Source organism: Merops nubicus, unplaced genomic scaffold (assembly GCF_000691845.1).
Source record: "Merops nubicus isolate BGI_N331 unplaced genomic scaffold, ASM69184v1 scaffold9031, whole genome shotgun sequence".
NCBI classification, from domain to species: domain Eukaryota; kingdom Metazoa; phylum Chordata; class Aves; order Coraciiformes; family Meropidae; genus Merops; species Merops nubicus.
The window spans coordinates 1-26,207 of record NW_008586183.1 but is presented as its reverse complement, the minus strand read 5'-3'; the positions used below and the strand labels follow the sequence as shown (position 1 = coordinate 26,207).

Genomic DNA, 26,207 nt, shown 5'->3' with positions numbered 1-26,207 from the left:
AGAGTGTTCTAAATGTTAGTTTGCTACCTCCATTTAAGAAAGGGGAGGAAATGGTGATAGTTCACAGGTTTGAGTTGCAAAAATGAGCACTGCAGGACTGAGATTGTGTTCTGTCTCCTAGAGCCGTGTTTGCTCTCCAGTGAGTAGCCGTGTTTGCTCTCATAGAATCATAGGGGTTGGAAGGGACCTCGAAAGATCATCTAGTCCAGCCTCCCTCCCCAGTGAGTGTTGGTGCTCACTTGAAGAGAGCTTTTTAAAAACTCTTGAATTTATTAGGTGGAGTTTACCCCCTATCTTCTGGGACAGCTTGTGTTCCTGTGGCACTCCAGTAGCTGTGACTTGTGCCTCACCTCTGAGATCAGAGATTCTCTGCTCCAGGCAGCTCTGTACCCTGTCTTCCAGCAACAGCCTTATCTGAAATGCCCTTTTAAATGCGCGTCTTCAGGAGCCACTGCTCAGCTTCTAACAAAGGAACAGGTTTGTGCCTCTGCCTGGGGCCAAAGAAGGCACCATTTCCAATAAATACACCAATAAGGTATTTACCAGCTACTTAACTTTGAGGGTCATCTCAGCTGCAGCTCTTCTTCTGGTGGTTGTTTCTTTGTGAAGTTTCCTTTCCTCCACCCTGCCTCCACAAGGTGAACCGATTCAATACGTTATTTGCAGGCATAGGGACGAGCAGGTTGATTGTTGAAAAATGCTGTGTGAACTCTTTTTCTGTAATCCAGACAGGCACCTTCATGAAGATGTTTCTCCCAAAGGAAGTTCAGATTTTCTTTCTTTTTGATACCTTTTGACAGCTTTATAGCTGAAGGTAGATAGCTGTCTTCTAGATCTCCTAGTTAGTAATTAAGAGTGAAAAGGTGACTTCTGAGGCAGGAAGAGGTTTGCATTTCCAGCTGTAGTGCCACATTTTTAGTATGTCAGAGAAATATTTTAGTATTTCACTGTATCAAAAAGAGGCAAATTAAAGGAAGTGCTTTTTATGAGAAAGAAGCAAAAAACATTTGATGTTGGAGTCCCCTGTCATACATTGTAGAAAATCAATTAAATACATCAGCTTTCTTGTCCTGCACATTTTTTTGGTGATTGAGGGGTATTCTGTCACCTGGAAAAGAGAAGAGTAATTCCTTTAACAAATCGTTTGAATTACAATCTGTAATGTTGTGTGTAATCTGTGGTGTAAAGGGAAGGGGTATTATTTGGGAGGTGTGCTTGCAGAAACTGCATAAAGATTAGATAAAAAAAACCAGTGAAATTCTTCTGCTTCAAAGAAAGGGAAATTGTGAATGTTGTACAAAGAATGTGGAGCTGTACCCTTGCAGTGTACAGTTGCCAGAATTTGGAACTGAAATATTTGCAGGCTGTTTGTTTCCTGCCACTCATCATTTTTCCTGAGTTGCACTTTCATTATATTTTTCCTCTTGAAAGATGCACTATTTAACTTTTCCTTTTTTAGTGTTATATTTAAGCAATACAGGAACATATGGCAGTTACTTTCCTATTTACACTGTACAATGTTTTCCTTATGCACACTGTCTTTTTGCTCTTTTTTCACTCTTTTCTGTGTACCAAGACAGACCCAGCCTTCTTGAGCAAAGAAACACGATTGAAAAGAAGGTGAAGAGGCAGCTGCCACGTGCACTGACATTAACAGTGGACAGTGTGTGGTTAACTCGTCAGATCTGTGGCTAGTAAAATGGTTTGTGAGGGGTTAAATCCCAGTGGGCAAAAAACTGCCTTAGGAACAGACATATATGTAACTGTGTGTGATGGTACTGTTTGCACTGGAGTTGATTGTGCCTCTTTGCTGCCTTGTGGGCATTTTTGGGACACTCCTGACAGTGTGATGTGCTTGTTCATATGCAGGGGGCTGGCATCTTCAGCTGGCAGAGCTCGTGAAGACAGTTGGTTAAAATCCCTATTTGTGCGCAAAGTGGATCCAAGGAAAGATGCTCACTCCAACCTCCTAGCCAAAAGAGAGACCAGCAGTCTGTATAAACTACAGAGTGAGTGGGACTTTTTTATAATTAACATGACCAGTTCTTTGTTCTGTTCCTGCCTTGCTGATGTGATGTTTTTGTTCCAGTTCACAATGTAAAACCAGAATGTCTAGATGCCTACAACAAGCTTTGGTAAGTGCACCTACTATGTTTTCACCTTTTAGATGTGTTGGTTTGATAGCAAGCTGTTCTGAAAATTGGCAATTATTGTAATTATTTAGAGGGGAGGTGGAAAAATTCTACTTTTACTTTCAGGGTATAGTGTTAAATAGGTCATACTGTTCCTGGAGAGAGATGGCAAAAGGGATTTTACTCAGTTCAGCCCTTGCCTTCCCTCTTGGACTTGTCATTTTCCTAAGTTGCAGTTTAGAATGGTGCCTTTTGTGAAAACATTGGTGACATTTGTTGGAGAGCTGTTGCTCTCCCCCTTCCCTTAGTTGTCTTGCAATTGCTGGTCCACGTGGGTAGATCCTGGTTTGTGAGCATGTCCCACTACAGATGCCATGTAGGAGTGTGGGGAGGGTGATTATTTCTGCATAGAGGGAGGAAAGGGAGAGATCACTGGTAAGTAAAACTATATGCCAGTATTAAACTGAAGGATAACTTTGAGGAGATTTTTAAAACCCATGGGTTGACTTTCTATCAGGTCATCTATGTCCTTCAAAAGTAATGTTACTGAGATGTACTTAAAAAGCTGCACAAATCCTTGGGTAGGATCTTTTCATTGGGGTAATATCCTCCAAAGGGAACAGAACTGTTCCAGGTGTTCAAAAAAATTACAGCTTTATAAAATGTATGAATTGTTACCATGTAAAATTTACTACTTTAGGGACTAAACTGCAGAAATATTAGTCCTGTTCTGCCTACATAATCACTCCTATAGAGCCAGAACAACTGCCTTCTCAAGAACTGTATGTTTAAATTTGGAAATGTAGTGAGCCACACATGCTTTGAAGCTGCAGTGCTTTCTCACTGACAGTGATCATCTTGTCAGTTAAAGACAACACTCTTAATTTAATGATGCCCTACTGCAACCAGTTTTTAAGGCATGGTGTATTGGTGAGAACACCAGCTGGGCTGTAGGGTGGGGATCTTCACAGCTCCCAGTTATGTCCTTGACTGTTATTGGGTGGATGCACAGTTATGAGCAGGTCATCTAGCTTCTCTGTGCCTTCATGTGTCCAGCTTTGAAGGGGGGCTTGATAACCCAAAATTGTTTTCCTTGCTATACAAATGTAGAAATCCACTAGAATTACATGCAATCATAAGGTTTTTTTAACTTTTTTTTAAAAAAAAAAAAAAAAACATAAATACCCAGAGAAGCACAATTAGCATTCAATGAGCTTTCTGTCTAAAAGCTTAATATAAACATGTCCAATTATGCAAGGCAGGGAACCACTTCTCCACATTATCTCCTGAGCTTCCTAAATGTTGTGTGAAAGCAGGGACTTTTATTTTTAAGGAGAGAGACAATAGCAAAGAAAGAAACTGCTGGCAGCAATCAGATGAAATATCTGTGGTTAGATTTATTCTTTCCAAACCAAAGCAGACTTAAGTATTCCAGGGAAGAGGAAAACTTAAGAATGGAGTAATAAAAAAAAACTAAGCCTCTCTGATTTCCCTCCTTCCTCTCCCTAAATTAAAGATGAGCAGGTTAATTCCTTATTCTGTATGAAATCAGAATAAGAATTAGTCATCATGCATTAGTAAAGAAATAATGCATGAAGACAATTAAGAGAGCACTTCATGAATTGCTGTGGTTAAGGATGCCTGTTGAAGAATGAGGAAGGGTTATTTTTAAACAGGAAAAAGGTGGTGTTCATACAGTATTCTGTGGGTGATTTTTTTTCTATAATTTGCAATGAAAAATATTTTAGGGTTATTGTAAGAATTTAACATTCCTTTTAAAGCTGCCTTTCTATGATCTCATTATGCTTTGCAAAAGTGAATGGATGGTGAAATGTCCTTGATAAAAAACATTCATGGAGTGTCATTCTATCATATTATTTACACCAAGTAGTGACAAATCTTGAGGTACAAATTAGGAATGAGATTTGCTCAAGGTTGTCTAGAACATCAGTGACAGACTCAAGAGGAAAACTAGTATGTAATGACCCTCAGCCCAAGATCAGCCTAATTCCTACTGTTTGATATTGTGCAGAGGCTTATTGCCTATGGAGCACACTAAGAAGGGTAATTATTCAGGGAAAAGTATTAAAAGGCAAAGTTCAACCAGACTAATTGACTTACTCCTCAAAGTACAGTGCAGTGAAAGCTGTCTTAACCGACCTGTTGGCAATCAGTGAAACTTAATTCCCTAATGCAAATGTAGGCCACTTTGAAAGTTTGAAAAAATGTTGAAAATAATCAGAAAATTTGCATTGGAGGTATTTTTAAGGCAGTTTCACTGTATGCTTTAATGGGTAAGTTGCCTCAAGTTAAAAACTTTCTGAAATGATAGAGAGCAATAACGCTGCATACTATGGAGTACAGTCATCATTTGATCTATCAAAATACTTGGTTTTATTCATTCAGCTCAACAGAATTAATGTTATTGTAACTGGTACAGAAGACTGGCCTTTCCTATTTTTGTGTATTCTGCCTCCCTTGGTAAAGAAAACCTTTTCCCAAAGCAAATCACCCATGTAGTTAGGCAGCATTTTCTGTAAGTGAGACATTCTGATATTTATTTTCCTAATGTGTTGGCTAAGCTTTTAGTAATAAATATAATTTATTGCATCAGAAGACTCCTATCATGCTGCATATGTCAATCAATCCAAGAAATGGTAAAGCTTACCTTAATTTTTCATAGTTTTGTAGCTGTCTTTCCCTGTGTAGCAGATTCTTGTATTTCAGCTTTCTCTTCTGAAAAGTAGAGCTTGTGAATTTTCATACCATAATGATAAACGTGTGGTGATTTGTTATACATCTCAACTATAGCCTCCCTGGAGGAAATGCAACATAGTGTCTGTATTCCTTGTTTTCAAGTCAAGAGGTGCTGCCAAAGATTCATGAAGAAAAACACTACCCATGTGCACTGGTGGGGACTTGGAACACGTGGTACGGAGAGCAAGATCAGGCTGGTAGGAGATAGAAGTACAACAGAACGTAAAACCATACAAGTGAAACGTGTGCTTGGCAGGTTTCTTCTCTTTAAATCATCTCTGTTGACAATAAACCTTTAGCAATGTATACAGTGAGGGTGTGTGTGCATCAGTTCTAGTCATATTAACATTTACAGTGCTTGCTTTTTGTCTTGTTGAGTATGACAGTAAAGCATTAATTCCTAAAATTTGTCCAATTGTTAATGCACTTTCATGTTTTCCAGGTGGTAGAGGAACAGTTTGGGGAAATGCTTGTAAAATGTGGTCCTGTAGTATTTTGTGGGCACAGATCATGCTCTTGAATATTTAGGGTAAAGGCAAAGCTTACAAAGACAGAGTTTGTCTTGCGTTGGCCACTTCAAAGGCTTAGGAAAGGGGAAGTAAAAATATTTCTCTTCACGTCCATATAAGTATGGTGCCTAACTATGAAAATATCTTGGAACTAGAAATTACTGAAGAGCTACTACAGAGGTAACTACAAAGAGTCTAGTGTAGAGAGGAAACCTGAAAAATTTCCAGGGCTCTGGGAAATTGAAGGAGTGAGATGCCATGAATACAGAGGGGTGTACAGGTATTTGTTACGTGGCTCTGTTGTTAGAGCCATGCTCCTATCAAGGTCACTGTTTCATTTTTGAAAAATCTACTCATGTACACGTTACTTTTTCCTGCATTCACAGCATATTGCAACCTTGACACTGAACAAATGTGAAGGAATAACAGTAGGTAAACCAAATGATGTCTAGGAAGCTATTTGGAAATTTGAAGGGAAATTGGGAAATGAAAATGATTGAAATTAAAATATCTTAGCTAGGTCTCATCCGTTGCTTTTTTAACATACTAACACAGACTGTATCTGCAATTGCATCCATAACCTGCCTCGAAGATGTTGTTACAACAGTTGTAGCAGTGTAATAAAGCAGATTATGGGGTTTGGACTTGTTCAGTACTTGTGCCCAGGCTGTATTAGTATTAGGTGCATCTATCAAATTTGCCCTGAGAATAAGACAGCAGAAACAGGCGCACTGGGTAAAGCTGCTGTCACAGTGAAGTGCCTTACCTAAGTCTGCAGCTGGCCCTCCTGGAAAAGGCACAGGGCTGTTTAGAGGAGAGAAAATAGGTTTTGTGACTCTTTGAGGTGGAATGTTGTTGCCTTGCTGTATTAAGTGCTTGTAAAGAAATCTCGTTATGATTTACTAAAGAGACAATGTTTTGAAAATAACTGACATATAGCTACCTCTTGTTTTTATGGTGGAAATCCTAGCAAAGGTAATGATTCTAGCATGTTCAGCTATCTTTGCTTTTTTTCACTTAATGTTTATCTCAGAAATAACATTTGTGTCATTTTTCATGTCCTGCAGAAAGTGTGTTGCTCTTTGTGCTCGAGTAATTTACTGAAGTAAAATGTCTGCCCCTCTACTGCTCTGACATTAAATATGAATTTAAATAAGTCATGCTCTTAAATGGAATCTCAATTTCACCTGCAGTCATCTAAAGTTATCACATTTTACTAGCATGGCAACAAAAAGTCCTTTCAGAAATCTCCCTGTTATCTTCAGAGTAGATGGCAAAATTCTCCAGGAGAACCCTTTTCAAAAAGCAGATTACTTCATTATTCTTAAAATGTTCAAATGTGTAGTGCTTGCTTTAATGAAAATCTATTTTTAAACCTATTACCTGATTTCTGGTTTTGTGTAGTTCTGTAGTATGAAGAACATTTTAGACTGTGATATTCCACAAGACTTGGCACTGGCCTGTGGCATCTCTGAAACAGCTTCCTTTTCTCTGTTTCAGTTCACCTGTGGAGGTATGAGGGAGGGTATCCAGCTCTCAATGAGGTCATGAATAAACTCCGTCAAAATAAGGTAAAAAGCGTCGATTTTGTTAGAATCAGTTGTTTGACTCAGAAGAGAAGAATAGTCAGAACAAAAAACTGCACCTTTGGATACCACTTTTACTTCAATATCTCATCACTGCCTGTGCAAACTTAGAAACCTCTTTGGAAAAGGGATTATTCTTCTCTTCAGAAATACTGAGGTTTAATACCTGAATACTTTAGGAAACATTTACACTTAGTAAACACACCACTTGGAGTTTTCAAATATGCCAGGGAAGTTTAGAAGATGCCTTTACAGTTTAAAGGATCTCAATGTCCCAAAACCCCAAGATAGCATTTAAAGAAAAAAATAAGTCTAAGCCACTGTATGTTATACTGCTTTTTGTTGTTGAATGATAATACACAGTTTGACAGTGATCACATTGTTTTTTAGGAATTCACAGAGTTTCGCAAAGAAAGAGGCAACATGCTTCTCTCACGCAAGAACCAGTTACTGCTGGAGTTCAGTTTCTGGAATGAACCTGTTCCCAGAGAGGGGCCCAATATTTATGAACTGAGGTCCTATCAGCTTAGAGTAAGTTTTCTTTTTTTTTTTTTTTTTTTTTAAGCTCTGTGCTGTCATAAAATGTCCAAAGCATGTTTATACAATGTGGATGGAAGTTAGACCTCATCTTAAAAACATGGTTCTTATCAAAGCTGATGGCTGAGTCATAGTTGCTCTCAAAGTGTGGGGTCCAGCACAGGCAGGCTCCAACAAGATACTAGTATCTGCAGGGCTGAAAACCTTGTTTTCATTTGAAGGAAACTTCAGGCAGATGACTCAGAAGCAATAGAGTAAGTAAACAGAATAATTACAGATGATTATCATATGCTTATCACTTAAAGGAGGTGATTTTGTTAATATGTAGTGTTTTCCATATGTAAATGTTGTGAAAGTTGTACATGTATTCTAATATTCTTTAAACTACAGGTTTAACAGTCTGTTTTGTTTTTGTAGCCTGGGACAATGATCGAGTGGGGAAATTACTGGTAAGTGTTGCTTTAGCACTTTACATTCTCCTGTTGGAGAGATGTGTTTAAAAATCATGAAGTTGAGGTGGCAAAATTGTACCAAAGCATTTCAGTCACCCAGTTAATGGCCTGCCTCTGTGCTTATGCAACTTGTATGGTAGTTCTTTGACCCTTAATTTAGCCTTTGAGGAAAGAAAGAGGAATTCTGTGTGCAGATGTTGTGGGCTCTGTGGTTTGGCTTTCCTTCACATAACCCTGTTAGTTTGCTGTAGTTTTGCAGAAACCATTTATTTTCAGCAGAAAGTGCTGCTTAGTGAAGAGTGGCAGAAAACTCCTCGAGACTACATTCATCTTTCACAGCTATCACAAGACTAACAGAAACTGACTTACTTTCAGTTTACATGGGCCAAATCTTGGCTCTTTGGATTGTTAAAAGTCAATTTGCTTCTTGGAGAGCTATTGAGCTATTTGTATTCTAATATATAGGTTAAAAGCATTTGAGACAGTCTTCTGTGTCGTATATGCTTTTGATTTTGTCTGATTTAAAACCAGTCTAAGTTTCTTTCAATGTACATGCACTGTTCTTGCACTTCTGATGGATGGTAGTTAAACAGTTTGGAGGTTTTTTCAATTATTTTGACAAAAATGAGGACTTGGATTTTTTGGTGTGGCATTGTCGTTGATAAAATTTAATTACAGTAACTTGAATAAAGTAAATTAAATTTAGAATTTTTATGAAACAGGCATGTCTATCATGGTAGCCAATCTGGTTTAGAAGACACAACAGATTTATAGTTAAGAGAAATACTGATCTTATTTACAGCACAAATCATGGAGTGTTGTGCAGGACAGCTGCACAGCAAAGGTCTGTGTAAATAAAAAAAGCTGTATTCTACTGCCACAAAATCTGTGAAAAATGAGTGTGGCAATGACGGTACCACTGACACACAAGGATTTAGTTTTAGAAGAGCCTGCTATAAAAACAGCCTGCCACTTTACACTGTTCCAGCACTTATCTTGATACTGCATCTAACGTTGAAGAATGATTAATGCACAGTCTAGTGAAACTGTAAGCCTCCAATTTTAACTCATTCTAACAAGATATATAGATCCACTTTAATTACTTAGCACTGAAAACCAGCATATTACAGACTTTTTTCTTATTTTTAATTACTGAAGCATACTGCAAATGCTGTTTAACAGTCTGGCTTCCTTTCATCTGTTTTCCTTTCAGTTACCACTTATTTCCTCCCCAGGTCTGCTGGTTTTAATGGTTACTTTGCTCTCCTGCAGGGCTCGTGCAATTCGTTTCCGACAGGATAACAACGAAGCCGTTGGAGGATTTTTCTCACAAATTGGACAGCTGTATATGGTTCATCACCTTTGGGGTAAATTTGTGTTCTTCGCTTGTTTCTCACTGAATCAGCCCCTTATGGCCTGTTGTCTTTGCCCAAGAAACAAGGTTTTTACAAAAGGCAAAGGAATGTCTTAAAATGTTTTTTTTTTTTGTTTTGCATCAACAGTGTTGATTTTAATTTTTATGTAGGTTCTTCAAGCCAGCAGGCAGAAATAAACATGTCATGTTTTCTTCTGTTTCCATCAACAGTTTCTCATGGCCCTCTCTAATTAGAGAGTGCTTGTTTGCTTTTAATAACAAGCATGACAAGCCATGTCCTGCCATCTCTTTTCTCCATCCCTATTCGTGCTCTAGTCAGGTTTTTACAGTTCAGTTTCAAACATCACATACACCACACCTATAAAAAAAACAGTCAAGCATTTATTTACGTTACTACATCATGATGCTTTGGCTTTCTCTGTGTGTTAGTCTCCACAGCTGCTTAGCTTCTTTTCAAATGTTAGGATTGTTTCAATTTTAAGAAACTCATTGTCTAACATTGGTTTTAGAAAATATGCAGCATTAACTTAATATCTCAACAATGCAGAATATTATATTCCAGCATTAGAAGTCTGACACCATATATATAAAACTGTACTCTGTTGCATTATCTGTCTTACCTGTGTCTAAGACATTCTCTCTCTTCCCCAGTTCCTTCTGTTTGCATTGGTTTGGAAGCTTTTCCTCTTTGTGGAGAAGAACCTCTGATTTCTTTCATTCCCAGTGTTTTCAGCCTCCTAATTATGCACTAGAACACTTTTCAGGGAGCTGTTGTTGCATAGAAGGAAAAGGAGTTGCTTCTGAGCTTTGTGCTTGTTGTTTCCCCTCACCAGCTTACAAAGATCTCCAGACCAGAGAAGATATAAGGAATGCTGCGTGGCATAAACCTGGCTGGGATGAACTAGTCTATTACACAGGTAACCTATTAACTTCTTTGGAATGCTGTGGGTAGACTTTTGTTCAAACCATCCTTTTTGGTCTTTGCACACTGATAGGAAGTTTTGGATCTCTGGTGTGTGTGCCCCTACGTGTCAGTTTTCCTACTGTAGGCTAAAGGAGGGACATTTACTAAGCTGAGAAGTGAATTTTGCAATTGATCATACAAACTTGGAAAAGTTGCTTCATTGCTAAATAATTGCTAGATAAATTGTAAATGTTTATACAAGCACCTCTTCTGTAGAGAGCAGATTTGTGTAAATGGGTACATTTGTGCCCAAGAATTTAGGGAGCCAACAGCGAAATTTATCTTTATATTAAATTATTACCTCTAATTTTTCATTAAATCCAGGAACTTTGTTAAATGCATTCCTCCAAAGAGGGAATTTAGACTTTGGAATGAGAAGCCAGAGATGTTTGAGATCAAAGATAACTTCCATGGCAAAACTCACAAAAGTATGCCAAGCATGTCAGATTTTGGTTCCATAGGTTACATTTCAAAGGAAGTATACCAGAGAAATGTAAGATCATTTTCATTATGGTGAAAAGGCACAGAAATATTTCTCTTCAAAGGAGCAGACAGATTATATTAAAAAAAATCACTTGTTCTCAAAACTACTGTACTTCAGTTACAGGAATGTTGGTGGTTACCAAAGCCTTGGCATGCACTAGCTAGGAGAGGAATTTGAGGACAAAAATACCTGTTCAAACTGAGTATGCAGAACTGCTAATGATCTCTGTTAGTGAAATTAAACCCTGTCTCATTTCTTTTTCAGTGCCACTTATTCAGGAAATGGAGTCCAGAATCATGATACCATTGAAGATTTCTCCGCTTCAGTAAAGTCACTGATTTACTTGTGCCTACATAGATGAAGTGACAAGTATTTGTCTTAAATTAATTTATGGTATACATTGTATATCATAGTCTGAAATATAAAAGTACTGTATTGAGCTTATAAAAGAGACCTCTTTTCTTCAGAATCTAATGACCTTTTGCTCTTGGGATTCTACCAGAAAAAAAGGAATCTAGGACTGTAATTAAAAGGTTGGTTAATTGAAAACAAGTACAAAGACATAAATGAGTTCCTCTGTGAGACAGCTCCTCAGGTTAAGTATGACATACAGTATTTAATGCCTTCAGCTCTACAGGCAGTGCCCAGAGTTCAGTGACAGTGACAGAATGGAGCATTACAGTTGCTGTGGCCTTTCTGTAGCATTATAATGACTGCAGATTTTAAAAACAAACATGGGAGTTCTGACATTAGAAGTTCTGAAGCCCTCAGGCAGCACCGAAAGACACGTAGCTTTCTAGCAGGCCTGAAGTCAGTGAGAAGCTCTTAATTTACAAATAGGCAGTAATTAATTGAGGCTACTACTTTTTGTCAGGTGGTAGCTTCTGGGCAGAGAACAGGCTGTTGAGTTTCGGAAGGACTCTGAAGCCTGTTGAAACTAATGGCACATTTGTGGAGGTATCTACCCCTGCAACTAATGTTGTGAAGTATGACTTAACAGTTTTCAAAGAGATCCTGACAAGATGTGGTTATCTGAACATTCTGTGAGGGATCGAGTTCAGTTAAATCCATTTATCTCCACAAATAACTCTGAGGTCTAGGAAAAGGGGTTTAATTTAATAAGCAATTGTGACTTCAGACATATGCTTGGTCAGGTGTTTCACTAACTGTGCAGTAGGTACTTACAAATCGATGTGTGAAACTGCCGCATGTTGAGTCAATAGGATTGGCATAAAGTGGTGTTCCATTATGGCCAGTTCTGTTTTGGTTTCACTTTTAGACTAGACTATATCAACACTTTTGGTGTCTGCAATGATGTGAACATCCTGTAAGTGACAATAATATTCTCTCTTTAAAGTGGCTACAAGAATCAGTGTAACATACAGAATGTACAAATCAGTTACTGAATGTCCAGTTTGTACATTTCAATGAGTTTTCAGGAAGAACATATCAGTCAATAAAATCCTTTTAATTTTCACATTTAACTGGCACCTTATATGTATTGCACCACCTGTGTTTTCTCTCATCTTGCAGTGTTTATTATGGAAAATTTGAATAATTGCATAGCTTATTTCAGCTTAGTGAGCCAATATCAGTTCTCTGTGTCAGGGACAGCCTTTCCCAGTATTCTGCTCTCCTCCAAAGTGAATTTACAGTATCTCCATTACATCTCATTTCACTAAGTGTTCTAGAAGTTCTAAGTGCTGTGGTGATAAATAGAAAATGTTTTCCCTTTTGATTTTTCTCCACAAGTTATGCTTAATTTTTCAGGTCTGATTTCTTGGTTTCTTCCCATGTGAAATGCACTGCACTTTTGCCTTTGCTTGAGTTTCATCTTGGACAAAGTCAATATTTGATTTGATTCTTGTCTGTAGATTTTCTTCCTGTTGTCAACTGATCATGGAATTTTACCAAGTAAAATTCTGTACTGGATTAGCTTAAAGTTCTCAGCTTGGCTTAGTGTGCCAAGTACATAATTTCAGCTGTTCCTCCTTGTAAATCAGTCATGAGCAGTACTATGATCTGGGGCTGTCATTTTTCCAGACTTTTGGGACTGCTGCTGAGCTGCAAAAGGAAAGAAAGGATGACTATGTCAGCTTCCAGTCCTTGTTATATCTCCCAGTATCCCCCCATATTTCTTGTTCCTAGAGAACTGTCCTGCTCATAACCAGCACTATTAAGTCAGAGACGAAAGGCTAAAAACATTCTTGGAGCTCCAGAATTTTGTGGGTTCTGATGCAATCCGTGTTTCTTGCCTTCAACCAGGAGCACTGGGAATTAAATTCAGTCAGGCAGAGCTCTTGTTGTTTAAGGACCATCAAGTTTTGCATGAGTAAGAAATCTAAGGAATAACTGGACATTCTGTGAGGTGACATCATAGGCCACAAGTCTTTTCAATCTTTATACACTACCTATAGCTGAATTCCCACTAGTGGTGCTGAAATCTGTTATGAATGTGCCTCCTGTTCTAAGCTTCAAACTTGTGCTCTGGCTGTCATCAGAGAGAGGTTACTTCCTGTTATTTTAGTTACAGGTAACAATGTAAACTCATCAAACATAACACAGGAGATAAGTAATGCCAGTCTTTTCTTGCTTCCCTTTGCCTGAGACCTTTCTGAAGTTAGTTTGCTCCTGTTAGGAATTTTCCGCCTTAATTTCGTGGCCAAGCCTGCCTCCTTCCTTTGACGAGCAGTACTTCAGCATTCTTCTAGCAGAAATTGTCAAGTTCAGAACTGAAGTCACTTTCTAGTGGTTGGAAGGTGGGGAACAGTGCCTGGAATTGTCTCTGGTAATTGTCAATTCTTGTTCCACTGTAATGAAGACACAATTAAAACTCAAGTTTAGGTGTCCTATAGTCTTCCTAGGAAAGACTGAGAACTTTTTTTAAGAAGTCCCCTCATGCAATGTATAACTTATATACATATCATATATGAATATATAACTTAAAGCAATTCTGCCTCACTGAATAACCACATTGAAATAAAAGGTTTATACAAAGGAATGGGTCCCCTCTGCTCTTAAGAGACCCATCTCCAGACCAAGTATTATTTGCCTGATATATGCCACTCTCCAGAATCTGCTCTACTGTGATGGGATGTGTTCAGGTAAATTGGTAGCTTGGCTGTAACATTGAAACTCATCTCATGCTGTTTTATCCCCTCTTATTTTTCTCCAGTATTGTACAGACAAAAGAGCTTAGCCACTGAGTAATCCTTTTGGTACCTCCTGGACTAGAGGTCAGGCTTGATATTTGCCCAGTGGAAGGGGGGGTGTATTTTTTTCAGACCAGTCAGACCTAAAGAGCTCTTGTGAAATCACTGGCACGAGGCCATGTTTCCATAGTGCTCAGACTGGCAGAGGATCCTGCTGTGAATGTTAACATCTCTGTGGCACGGAGCCTCCTGCACGGCCACCTGACTGTGGCATTAATGAAATCACATACACTTGAAGTGAAACATGTCACACAGTTGGGAGGATCAGGGCCTGTAGTCTGTAGCTACAGCTGATTACCTGAATGTTAGATTTTTTTATAGTGCCCTTTAAATTGCATAGAAAACTGCAGCAGACTTCTGCCTCATAACTAGACTTGCAGAGGAACATGCTGAATGAGAGCAGAAGGAGTTTTCACTTGTTCCACTCAGGCAGTCTTGACTGAACAAAAGCATGATTGTGCATGAGCTGCCCTTGGAGCTGGCTGAGTATTTTCTCAGGAAGAGTTTAAAAGGGATCATCTTTAATACTCCCAGCAGAGCTCTGGTGAGCAGCCTGCCAACTACTGCCTCTCTTGGCTTTTGTGAAGCCTCTTAAACTCTATACAGATACTCAGGATAGCTGTTTAGATCTGCCTTCCTCTAAAATGCTATCAGAAGTTTGCTTCTGGATTTGTTTTCTTTTAACCCTTCTGCTTCTCTAGTATTTAAATGCTGTTATAATTCAAGCAATTATTGCCTCAGGTTTTTTTGCCAAAAACACTAGATGGCATCACTGAGAGCTGCCCTTATCACCCTCTGGGGCTTTGTTAATGCCCCTTTCCCCTGTATCCTTTCTGATGATGACACAGGATGGACAGAATCAGTGTTTGTCTTAATGGTAGGTGATGCTTAAACAATTGGACAGGAGCTCTCTCTGTGCACCTTGATTTAATCTGATTAAATTAAGGAAATGCAGTGAAAGTTGTGAAACCCCATGACCATCTTGTGTGAGATTTTGGAAGGTAGGCACATCACTTGCTTCTCTTCCTATCTATGAAATTAGAAATTAGTGGAGAATTAGTGCACTCAGCCTGATCTTCAGTTCCCAGAAAAAAGTGGGACTCTTTGTAACCACCCAGAAGGTAAGAACCTGCATAGATTTTTTTTTCCCCCTAGGACAAATGTACCCATCCTTCTGTGATGGTATTACCTGGATGGAAGGAAGTGGAAGTTGTGACATATCTTTTAACAGTAGTAAAGCTTCTCACATTATCCACTCATAACTTCCATACAGTTACAGCTTGTTAGGGATGGATTGTTAACTAGAATAGTTAATTAAACAGTGTGACTGTTTTACAAACTTATCATTTTGGAGTTTAGTTTAAAGTTTTAATGAAGTATGTGAGCCACTATATCATTTGCCTTAAAATACACTTCTTGGGCACTGATAAATATTGCATATGTCTCAGCCCTGCCTGCATCTCATGTCTATGGGTTGAGTAGCAGTGATGTTGAGGTCTCAGGATCTCCTGTAGCCAGATTTTAATGAAATCAGAGACACTTGGTAACGTTTCCTACCTATCTGTTCACTGTTTAACCTGCTTCTGAGATTCTTAGGAATGGAAAGTACTTACCATACCGTTTACCTTTTAGACTATATTATTATTATTACTGATTAGACAAACTTCTTGTTTGTGGCCCTTTCTTGTTTTGCCACCCAAAATAAATAGAGGTATTAGCTTCAATGATTCTGAAATGAGATATGCAATATTGACCAGGGGCAAATCCATTCAGGTATTTTAAACTTACTGATAATTTCCTGCCTTTGGTCTTCACTTTTCAGTGACTAATCAACTGACTTCTTCCATCTTGGAGAAGGGGTTTAAAAAACCTTAATCATTTTCATTACAAAATACTTGAGTAGATTGGTGCCATTTGCAACGTGAGTTTCAGGCCAGAGATGAAGGTACCCAACATCCAGAATCATTAAAAAAAAAAATCCAGAACGCAACTTTGCAAACAAATATAGTTTTTAATTGCATTGTATAATGGATTTACAGTTGTTAAATATATTATTTTACTGTATAATTTATCGCTCCTCCAGTTCCTTTAGCAATTCGTCAAAGTGAGTAATGTACCATTTGGCTTTCTCCTTTACTTGCTTTCTGATTACATTGCCTCCAAATCCAATGAAGCAGTCCTGGCAAAACAGAAAGAATGTGCACGTAGATTATTGCAGTCCCATGTAAGGAATGGAGCTTCTCAGCAGTTAAGTTTTGGTTTTAAGACTGGATTTTAAAATTTTGCTACCCCTCCTTGCCTCTTCCCCTACTTCACTTTGCATGTTTATTTTTCAAACTTGTTAACAGGAGCTTCATTAACATTTAATTTTGCACCACTTTGGTTATTAGAGTTTTGTTTCAGTAGGGAAGTTGCATCTCAGTGCCTTGTAACTTCAGGATTGTTCAGATCTGAGATTTTACTGAAAATCTGATGTCAATGTGATGCAACATTAGGCCTTATGATTCCAGAATGAGTTAACACTCAAACATGCACACAGCATCTCACCACTATCCCTGTACTGGTTATCTTAACTGTGTTTACCTCATTTCATAGATAGCAGAAGTAAACGTTAACCATGGCTCCAATCATTAACCAGGAACCATCATCATTTCTACATCTTAGAAAACCATCTGCAGTGAAAGTGCAGTGTTTGAAATTTCCACTGCTGTTTTTCTAAGAAAATGCTAAACTGCCTTGGTCATGTTAAACATGTGTTTAACAGCAAGGGGCCAGCTGGGATACTTCAGTCAGCAGCAGCTCTCAGAGTTTGTTCCTGTGCATTTCCAGGCACTGGAGTATCTGTCCCTCAGCACTGGCAAAGAAGAGGTATTGGGGTACTTTGATGTAGAGAAAGGTGCTAAAGGGGAGAAGGAATTAAGATCTCTTTCTTCTCTCTGAAATGTTTCTGTTCTTTTTTTTATTATTTCATGCTGTCAGAGCTGATATCTTCAAAGGTCTCATCAGCATATGGTGAGGTGAGCCCTCCTGCTAGGCCAGTACCAGGTAAATGTCCTCCAGACCTGTGCCAGCCCTTACTGCTGAGCACCATTAATCAGTGTTCAGAACCAGAGTGAGACCTGTGCAGAAGCAAGCACTGTGGGGACATAGAGGGGGAAGGCAGATGTGGTGACATCAGCTCAGTTTGAGACAGGTCACTAGACTGTCACAGAGTCCTGGTGGGCCCAGCCACCATCCTGGCTTAGAGGGTGACACCCTTACTGAGATTGTCTGAACTGAGAGCAGTCAACCTTTGCATGATATAGGAGGAAACTACCTACAGAGATCTCTTCTAGGCCGTGGGAAGTGCTAAAGATCTCCTTCAAGTCCTATAAAATATTCAAGCCACACTTTTTCCCCCCCCCCCCAAAGGATTTGCCCAAAAGGAATTTAGAATTTAATTTAATACTTACAGCAGGGGGACAGGCTTCCATGTCTGTAGCTCCATCTCCAATCATAACTACTTTCTTAAAGTGAAACTGTTCCTTCAGATGGGTAATAACCTTTCCTTTCCCCCCTGATTCAGATGTTGGTTGTGTTTCATCAAATCCTGCATATTCTCCTAGAACACAGTGGAAGGACAAGTTAGACACATAGCCTATTTTCTTGTAAATGAAGAAAGATACGTGCCTGTGGTCTTTACTTCAGAAAACAGCTCATTTCATGCAGTTCTGCAAGCCTCGCAATAGCAGCATCCCAAAAAAGTAATTAGAAGGTAAGGGTAAAAACTAGGATTTTCCTCAAGTCTTCAGTGGGGATATTTTCAAATGCTAAGCCAAAAGCAGGAACCCTGTGTGGGTATTGTTACAAAATCCATTCCCAGTCACTCTGGTCATCCTGGTGTCACCACTTCAAAAGCAGCATCCAGTACAATGTATAGAAAGTGTATGAAACACTGAGAAAGAAACAACCTTACTAACTACAGTTCTGCTTGATTACACTAGCTTAAAGTCCAGAGCAGCTCTCCTAAAGTACCTCAGTCTCCATACATACCTCGAAGTCACTGAAGGTGAAGTTTGCCTCTGAAACCAGGTGAGTGTCATGCACTCTTTGAACTTGAAGGAGCAGGAGAAAACGAAACTCTGCTGTCAGCAACTGTACCATGTTTTACCTTTGGCACAGCTTGCAATTAAAAAGTAACTACAGCTCTATTTTCAGATGTGTGGAAAATTACCTTAACTCATGTTTTTGGTAAGGTCTTGCAGATTTCCTACTTGGAGCTAGCTGGGTTGGTAACAAGGTCATGTAGGCTGGACAAGTATCTGTAGCCCTATATCTGGCAGTTTGAACCCAACATTTTAAGTGGCATTAATTAGCAGAGAAAAGAGACTTTAAGGGAATCTCACCATTAAAGTAAAACTTCAGCCTGTTGGCAAAGACGTTTGCTGTTGGAATATTCAGCTGCAAGGCCACATGCTCCACAATGCTCTGAAACCCCCCAGAGACCAGGAAGACCTGGACCCCTCGCTGATGAAGCCTGCTCACCAGCTCCCTGAGAAGAGAGAGCAGAGAGCAACCATGAGTGCCTGGCAGCATCCAGGGATAACAGGAAAGTTAAAAAAACACCTTTCCTAAACACAGCTGCTCATCCTGTGTGTTATTCCTGTGTAGTTAGGATGTGTGCTGCTGTCCAGCCCCATCCACCTCTGCTGCCCAAAGCTTTTCCTGCCTTCCCTTGTAAGTTTGTGCGCTCACCTTGCTTGGAAAGAGCTGAATAACTCCACCATGCCTAGAGACATTTACTTGATCAAAAATAAGCACCCCCTAGAAATATTTTCTTTATATTTTCATACTATTCACATTAGTTCCCTTGAACAAATGAGAGCAGACCCAACTCAGATTTATTTTTTTCTGAACTGAATTAAAGCAAAAGCAACAGCAAGAAATGAATCTATAGTGCAGAATAGAAAGGGAATGTGGAGGAGATAAAGCCACTGTGCCAAAATGCACAAGTGAAATTCTGGAAGTGTGCAAAGTGCCAACGTTTTCTCCCTCGTTTGATTCCCCAGAGGCTGGACATTGATGGCATATTTAGAGGAGGGCACCAGCAACAGAAAAGGAATCCAAAAAAGGAAAAGTTTTCAGATCCAGTTAATGTCAACAGGGCTTGAAGGCAGTTAAAAGTTTTTGGAGATTTGGCTCTAGAAGCAGGGAGGTCAGTGTGCAGCAGTGCTGAGCAGTAGGGGTGGAGGCAGCAACAGCGGAAATGCTAAAAAGCAAAGTGGAGGCTTAAAGCAGGCTACAGAGGAAAGGAGGAAGAAAAGGAAGGCATGAAAAGGAAAATCATGTGATTCTAAACAAGGAAACAATGTTCTCTTTGTAGTTACATCTAGCTATGCCTTCTACAGAAAAAGCTGAGCATGTGTTTCATTTCAAGGAGAAAATAAAAATCACCTAAAACTACTGTATGTGCTAAAAATAGACTGGGAGCTATGGCCAGATTTTGTAGGAAAGAAATCCTTTTCAATTGTTTGAAACAATTTGAATAGAAAAAATAACACCCCACCCTTTCTGTTTAAGTAGTTAATGTTCATTCCAAACCCAAAGATGAATGAGTGCATGCATATATATGTATTTCCCCTTAATGGTTTTTTAAATTTTTTTTTAGGGACTTCAGTACAGAGTGGGTAGCTCTGAACAGTGGATCCCCAAAGCTGAGTCCAGGGGTGGGACTGCACACAGAACTGTCAGAGAAAGGTAATATAACTGCAGAACAGACCAAAACAGTAGTTCATACTGGATATTAAATCTCCCAGTTCTATCATCTATCAAAAAACAGATGCCATTGACTAGATGATTTCCCATGCCCATTTAATCCTCAAGCCAGAATTTGAGCTTGCCAGCCAGAACCGGTTAGTACCCAGGTCTGTTTTCTTTTTACATGGATGCTTGGCCATTTGACATGGACCTAGGCCATTACAAGCTCCTGACATAAACTTTGTACACAGTATGGAAGTGGAGCTGGAAGGCAATTAACCCAGCTCTGTGGTCTTATAGCCTCACTAATGTCACAGGGTTTTGTTGATTTATGTCCTGTGCATTGGAAATACTTTTTTGCTGGATCATTTGAAATTCTTCTTACCTTATTCCTGGAGTTAGCTGAGGTGGGTTGTCAGATATTAATTTCTGCACTTGCTCATAGGAAGGACGTATGAGACCGAGTCGTGCTGTTAGAGCTGCTTTGAATGTCACACTGCCACCCATAGCTCTGCGGGTCCTAGGTTGTGAGCCAGAGGAAGTAAAGCAGTGACACTTAAGTTGAGGCTTCTCACAAGAACAGTTAGTTCAAGAAGCATGACAAGGAACAAGGTAAGAGCCCAGAGGTTCTAGGTGATGCTCTATCTGTGTGGTAAAGGAGAGGATCGGTACGCTGCAAAGACTGGTGTCAACCACTGGTAGATCTCCACAGATCTGAGCTCTTGTGAAAAACAGTGAGGCAAAGGAAAACTGTTTCCCTCTGAGTGCATCTGAGCCGCTGGGACCAGTATTCCCAGACTGCAGCTCGGGTGCCCTTCTCTGAAAGTAACAGAACTGCTGCTACAAGTTTCAATGGAAACAGCATCATCCTCAGCAAAGTGTTAATAGAGTCGTCTCCTCTCCTCCATCTCCTAACAAGGCTTACTAGTGCTTAGCCAAGTTTAATGATGAGGGCTGACCTTAGTCTAGCAAAAAAACTTGCATTAGAGAATTTATGTCAGTATGGTTTTGTTGAGAGGCTTCACAATTCCAAAAGAAGTTACTACATTATGCATTAATTCCACTTCTTATTCCTGAAATCCGTTTTAGATTGTAATAATCTCCTGTGACAGAGCTGAATCATCCCTATCGTAAATTCACTGTCACAAGTTAACCTTATCCATGCTTCTCTTTTGCTGCTGTGGCTGTGAGGTAAACAGCAAGCACTGTTACTTACATCTCTGCGACGGCGTCTCCCACCCCACAGAACTTGGCGAGCTCGTCGATGCCCTCTTCCCTGATGACTGTGCTGTCCACGTCGAAGCACACCGCGTCGGCGCTGCGGAAGATCTCCTTCATCTCCAGGAGGGATGCCATCCTTTTAGGAACCTTCTTACTGTGGGGAGACAAGATAAAGTCTTTCTCTGAGGGAGAGTACTGCACTGTGTCTTGAGCCATTGGTGCTGCTGGTGGGATTGGTGCGAGTAGGGACGAGCACAGCCCGGTAGCCAGCTTTTATCAAAGAGCCCGAGTGGTGGTGGGGGTCTGGCTCGGCTGCTGATTTGCTCTCTGCTGTTGCTGCCTACTGATGTTCCATTTACGTTACAGGTGGGCCGTGGAGCTTTGGGCAGTTGCTGATTTGCTCTCTGCAGGTTCAGCCCATTGATGTTCACATGGGGTTCAAGGTTGTAATACTTGGCATCTGCTGAGCCATCCGACTGCCAACTGCTGTGTGGGACTTGCAGTTCTCTGTCTCATCTTGCCCTCACCACTCAAATGGATCTTGATTTCCTATCAGACCCAGTCTACTGTGTCAAATTAGTTGCTCCAGGAGGTAGTAAAACACCCAGCTCTTAAGGATTTGCTTGATGGTACTAAGATGTAACTATCTTAAACCTGTGAGTGGTTGTCCCTAAATCATGAAGGTTTTGATCCTGATTAATATAAGCTAAATATTCTCATCAATATTCTCATCGTCTATGAATGCATAGAAGTTTTGGCCATTAGCATTATGAATTAGTCTTTTATAAAATCCATTAAAGCCTTGGGCTTTGAGAACTTTGCTCAACCCATAAAGATATTGCATAATGATACAACTATTTCCATAATGGTGCCTGACAAAAGCTGATTTTCTTCTTTTTATATCCATTTAAATATGTTGAACACTTCTTCTGCAGATAAGAAACACAAAGTGTTAATGAAGTATTTCCATACTGTACCCTACTCACCTTGTTCTTCACCCTTTCATGAGGGAATTCAGTGTGGACTTTACTAGGAATTATCCAATCTGTACATTTAGACACAAATTACACCACGTAAGCACCACGGCTGCCTCCTGAGCTGGCTTTGGTGTGCTCACTGAGAGACCACAGCTAAATAGCTAATGGTCAAAGCAGGAACAGAAACCTGTGGGTTTATTCCCACAACATACTGTAAAACTCTGGTACAGCCTTAGAAGCATCACTGAAGAATTCTCTGCTGCAGACAGCATGTGGGGTTTTATTCCGTTTTTCTATGAGGACTGCACTGTCTGTATAACAAATACAGTGCTGTACCATTGGCATGGCACCTCAGAGAAACCTGTGGCCATGGACATAAAAAGTCTCCACCTGACAGAGACTGGTCCTGAGCCAAGGCTGGGCAGTGGGCGTGCAGGTGACATGTGAATTCCAAGTTTACTTTGCATTAGCCTTGACTTGGCGTTGGCTCCACAGCCCTGTGTTTGTGTTTTCAGTGGCAGGTTTGGATTTCCTGAGCACGAGGGCTTTGACTCTAGGGCAAGCCTTGACAGCTATTGGCTTGCTATATTTGTGCAGCAGAATACAAAAACATCCACTAACATTTTTTAAATGGCAGGGCATTCATTTTTTTCCAGCCTATTGGAAATTATAAAGTCCACCAAAAGTTCAGGCCTGGGTTTGGTGCCAATTTTGAAGATTTGCTCTACTGGACAAACTGGTTGCATCACTGTGGCGTGACACTTGCGTCACGGTGTTCCAGCACCAAATCCTTCTTGTGCAAAGCCATCACATTGCCTCATGCTAACCAGGGGCTGTGGTGCAATGTCACTGCGTGGGGCCACCACACTCTGAGGTGATTTCTTGGTGAGAAGCTCAAATATACTGCTGGATATACATCTTCAAAATTTTAATCGCTCTGAGAAAAATGTTAGCACTAGAAATGCACACTGGGAGCAGGAAGGAAGGGACATTAACTCTTCCTTCTCTCTGGTAGCCACATTTCCCATACTCCTTTCCCTTCTGGCTGCCCCTTACAATGATGAGACCACTGCTGTGGTGGACTTGGAACTTTGATGGACAAAGAGACAAGTGAGAGGAAGAATTGCAGATACCAGTTCTGGAGCCGTGGTTGGGATTAACCCTGCCCTCTCCTTGTTCCATGCAATTAATCTTCCAAATGAGTTTCAAGCTGTGGTTTATAGTTCCTAAAAATGACAAGTTGGAAGGGAAGAACTGCATTTTGAAATGCAGAAACCATCAGTAGTTCCTCATCTGCCTTGGCCTGCCACCTGCTAAAATCTTTGCACCTTCTTCTGTAGCTGGGCAGTGAGTCCTGGAAAACACAGATCTGGTTTTGGCTAATGTATCATCACACAGGTTGGAGAGCTTGTGATGAACTGTAAAGTAGGGAAGCTCGTGTAAGAGCAAAGAGGAGAATCTATGACGGAAGCTTCTGCTATTGCAGGGGGTCTTGCTGGTAGGAAAAGCAAATTTTAGGAGTTAAAGATGGTTCACTTGGAGTGAAATAAGGTTCTTCTGCCCTTGTTGGCAGAGCTCCAGTGGTCACCATCAGCTCCAGAGGCTGGCAAATGACAACATGCCAAATGGTAATATGCCAGTTTCAAGAACCTGTACATTTTTTTCCCAGCCCTAAACATAGATCAGAGCATGAGGCAAGGCCATTAGTGATAGAGCAATGGGGGGAAACCCGAGCAGGAGAGATTCCTTCCCTTGTTTTCAGAATTTTCACTGGGCCATCCTGACATGGCATCCTTCACAAAGCTGCCCAAAATTGATCTCCAGGTAAGTGTACATAGGAAATAAGACACATCAGCTTGTCCACAGGCAGGTGTCACTTGGAAACATGAGCAAAAAGAGTTGAAGCTGTGTAAAAACTTTCTGTGGACAAATCTCTAACAGCTGTAGTAAGGGAACAGCAATTTTTACTTCCAGAGTGGTACAGGCCTCTACAGCTGGCAGAGATTGATACTTTGAAGTACAGGGCATCTGATTGCTTAAATGCATCCATGTTTTAATGAGATGGTAAGAAAAAAAGAAATTCCCACAAAAAAATGAGTTCTGTCTCCATATGAAAAACATAGGTAGAAAAAACTCTGATCTTTCTGCCATTGAATTTCAGATAGATCATCTATTCCTATCCTCTTACTCACATGTTGGAAAAGCACCCAAGCAGCAAACATTTCAACAGGCCTGATACTAAAGTACTGTGGGGAAAAGATGAAAAAAAGAAAATGGGGAAAAGAAGAAACAATGGGAAAAAAAGTGACTAGAGAAGATGTAAGAGAAGAGTGATGGAGAGAGGTAGGGTGAAACCTGCGATAAAGACAGAGGAAAAGGAAATCACAAGGGAAAGTGGAATTCCCATGAGATCTCCTTTCCTCCAGACTACCATTCATTAGGCCATTTGGGAAATAAAAACTTGCATTTCCACGAGTTATGTTTCGTAACAGGGAGGGTGGAGTCCCAGGAGCAAGCACAGGGATTATGTAAGGCCACATGTCAAAGGAAAACAACTGAAATCTTTTTTGTTTGTTGACCCTTCAGAGACAGGCACTTGCTGCACTGTGGAAAGCTGAAACATCTGCACTATCTGCTACATGAAATGCAAAAGGAGCAAGTGAATGGCACTCAGAACTCCAGGTGATCAGGGGCTGGTGTATCTTGAGATCTCAAAATCCTCATTGTGACTGGACTTCACTGGTTACCATGCCAGCTTTCAGAAGTGCTGCCACGCTGCTGCTTTGCATTACGTTCACATTTATTGCACTGAAAAGATGTAGATTAAGTAAATCTTCATGAAATATTATCTAAAATATCTTTTTAAGCAGATCACTCAGGAATATCCAAGTTTGCAAACAGTTCCTGGTGTTCCTGACTCACTTTCCCAGTTCAGGAGGTGTGAGTGAGCCCTTCATGGGTGTGTTGCTGCAGCAGAGTAACACTGCAGTGAGAGGAACAGAAACGCCACCACGTTAAACTCTTTCTGTTGCACTGAAGGGAAACTGCTGCTTAGAGTAAGGGATCTGGAGAAAACCATTCTTGAAACTTTTCTCAAGACCTTTTCCCACTACAGGAATGATCCTGCTATAAGAATGTTCACAGGAGCATTGCCATGGTATCCATTTAAACCGACCACTTAATGCTCATTGTTTCTAGTCCCGTGTCTGTAAAAGGGGGATAGTGTGGTGATACAGCTTTTCCATGCTGAGCTTTAATTCTTAGTCCTAGTGATGTGCTTTGAAAGCTTTAGAGGTGAGGGGATACTTTTAAGCAGATTAGTTATATTTAAACAAATGGTGACTGTTTATATCCCTGCAAGTACTGCTCTTGAAAAGTTCAGCCCATCCATCTGTAATTGCCTCTGTGGTTTTCAGTGTGAGAACAGCAAGATTCAGTCCTTACCCTCACTAGGCTTGTTTCTCTCTTCCTGCTTTCCTGTTCAGGTTTTAAAGGCAGCAATACAAACCCGTATGCAAGTCAAGAGGTGAATCATTTGCAATCTGAAGAGCAGCACCTAACAGGGAACTTATTCAAGCACCTTTTGAAAAAGTAGTGGCAAAAGGGTAGAAGGAACGTGATGGATGTTGTCATACACCTCCCAACGCTCCAATCCCCTCTTGCCTGTCCTGACAAAATGATGGTGCGTCCCCCCTGCACGATTGCATCATTCCTTCGTGCTGCTGCTATAAAACAGGCACCACAGTGCTGCTGCATTGCTGCAGCTTGCCGGGCAGCACAGCACAGCCCCAGCAGAAGAGACTCTTCATTGTCTATACTAGAAAAACACGGCAAGTGTTACGGATCTGAGCCACCAAACGCCAACCCCTTCTTCACGGAGAGAAAAAACCCGTCCCCGGTGACTTACAGTATTGTACTGGCCGTGGCTGCTGCTGCTGCTGCAAACCTCTTGGCTGCACAAGATAAGAAGGGATCAGCTGAGACCTTCAGTCAGATAAATACAACGGCACGGGCCGCGCTGGAAGAAAGCCGCATTTTGTAAATCACTCTTTTATAATCTGCTGAGCAAGCCAGCCGGGGTGGGTTTTTTTTAAACGCTTGCACACATGTAACCAGAGAAGTCCAGCTGTTCGCTGACAGGCGAGGAGAGGTGTAACCTTGCCTACGTCGGGGGAGGAGCCCGAGCCCAGTTTGGGGCGCTCCCAGCTCGGGCAGGCAGGGCCGGGCCGGGAGCAGGCTGGGTGATGGCGAGGCGGTGGTGGCGA

At 40.5% G+C, this 26,207-nt stretch overlaps 2 protein-coding genes across 3 annotated transcripts; one reads left to right on the top strand and one right to left on the bottom strand.

Annotated features, from left to right (window-relative positions):
* Window positions 1-1,869: 1,869 nt before the first annotated feature.
* GBAS (glioblastoma amplified sequence) lies at window positions 1,870-11,264 on the top strand (the record flags this gene model as incomplete). The annotated part of the gene is made up of 9 exons (XM_008948562.1): window positions 1,870-2,009; window positions 2,090-2,135; window positions 4,992-5,086; window positions 6,899-6,969; window positions 7,375-7,515; window positions 7,939-7,970; window positions 9,246-9,340; window positions 10,182-10,265; window positions 11,061-11,264. Coding segments are annotated over 9 exons (769 nt in total), but the record flags the coding sequence as incomplete, so codon positions are not given.
* Window positions 11,265-15,999: 4,735 nt separating this feature from the next.
* PSPH (phosphoserine phosphatase) lies at window positions 16,000-26,064 on the bottom strand. Of its 2 annotated transcripts, XM_008948561.1 has the most exons (6): window positions 25,850-26,064; window positions 20,961-21,119; window positions 20,130-20,264; window positions 18,394-18,539; window positions 17,461-17,609; window positions 16,000-16,187 (listed from the first exon to the last, which is right to left on the bottom strand). In XM_008948561.1, exons 2-6 carry the CDS (start codon window positions 21,098-21,100, stop codon window positions 16,077-16,079), a joined length of 681 nt encoding a protein of 226 aa, XP_008946809.1. In that variant the 5' UTR covers window positions 21,101-21,119; window positions 25,850-26,064; the 3' UTR covers window positions 16,000-16,076. The 2 variants fall into 2 exon arrangements, with proteins under 2 accessions (XP_008946809.1, XP_008946808.1); XM_008948560.1 differs by lacking the exon at window positions 25,850-26,064 and having other exon boundaries at window positions 20,961-21,286.
* Between the last annotated feature and the right edge of the window lie 143 nt (window positions 26,065-26,207).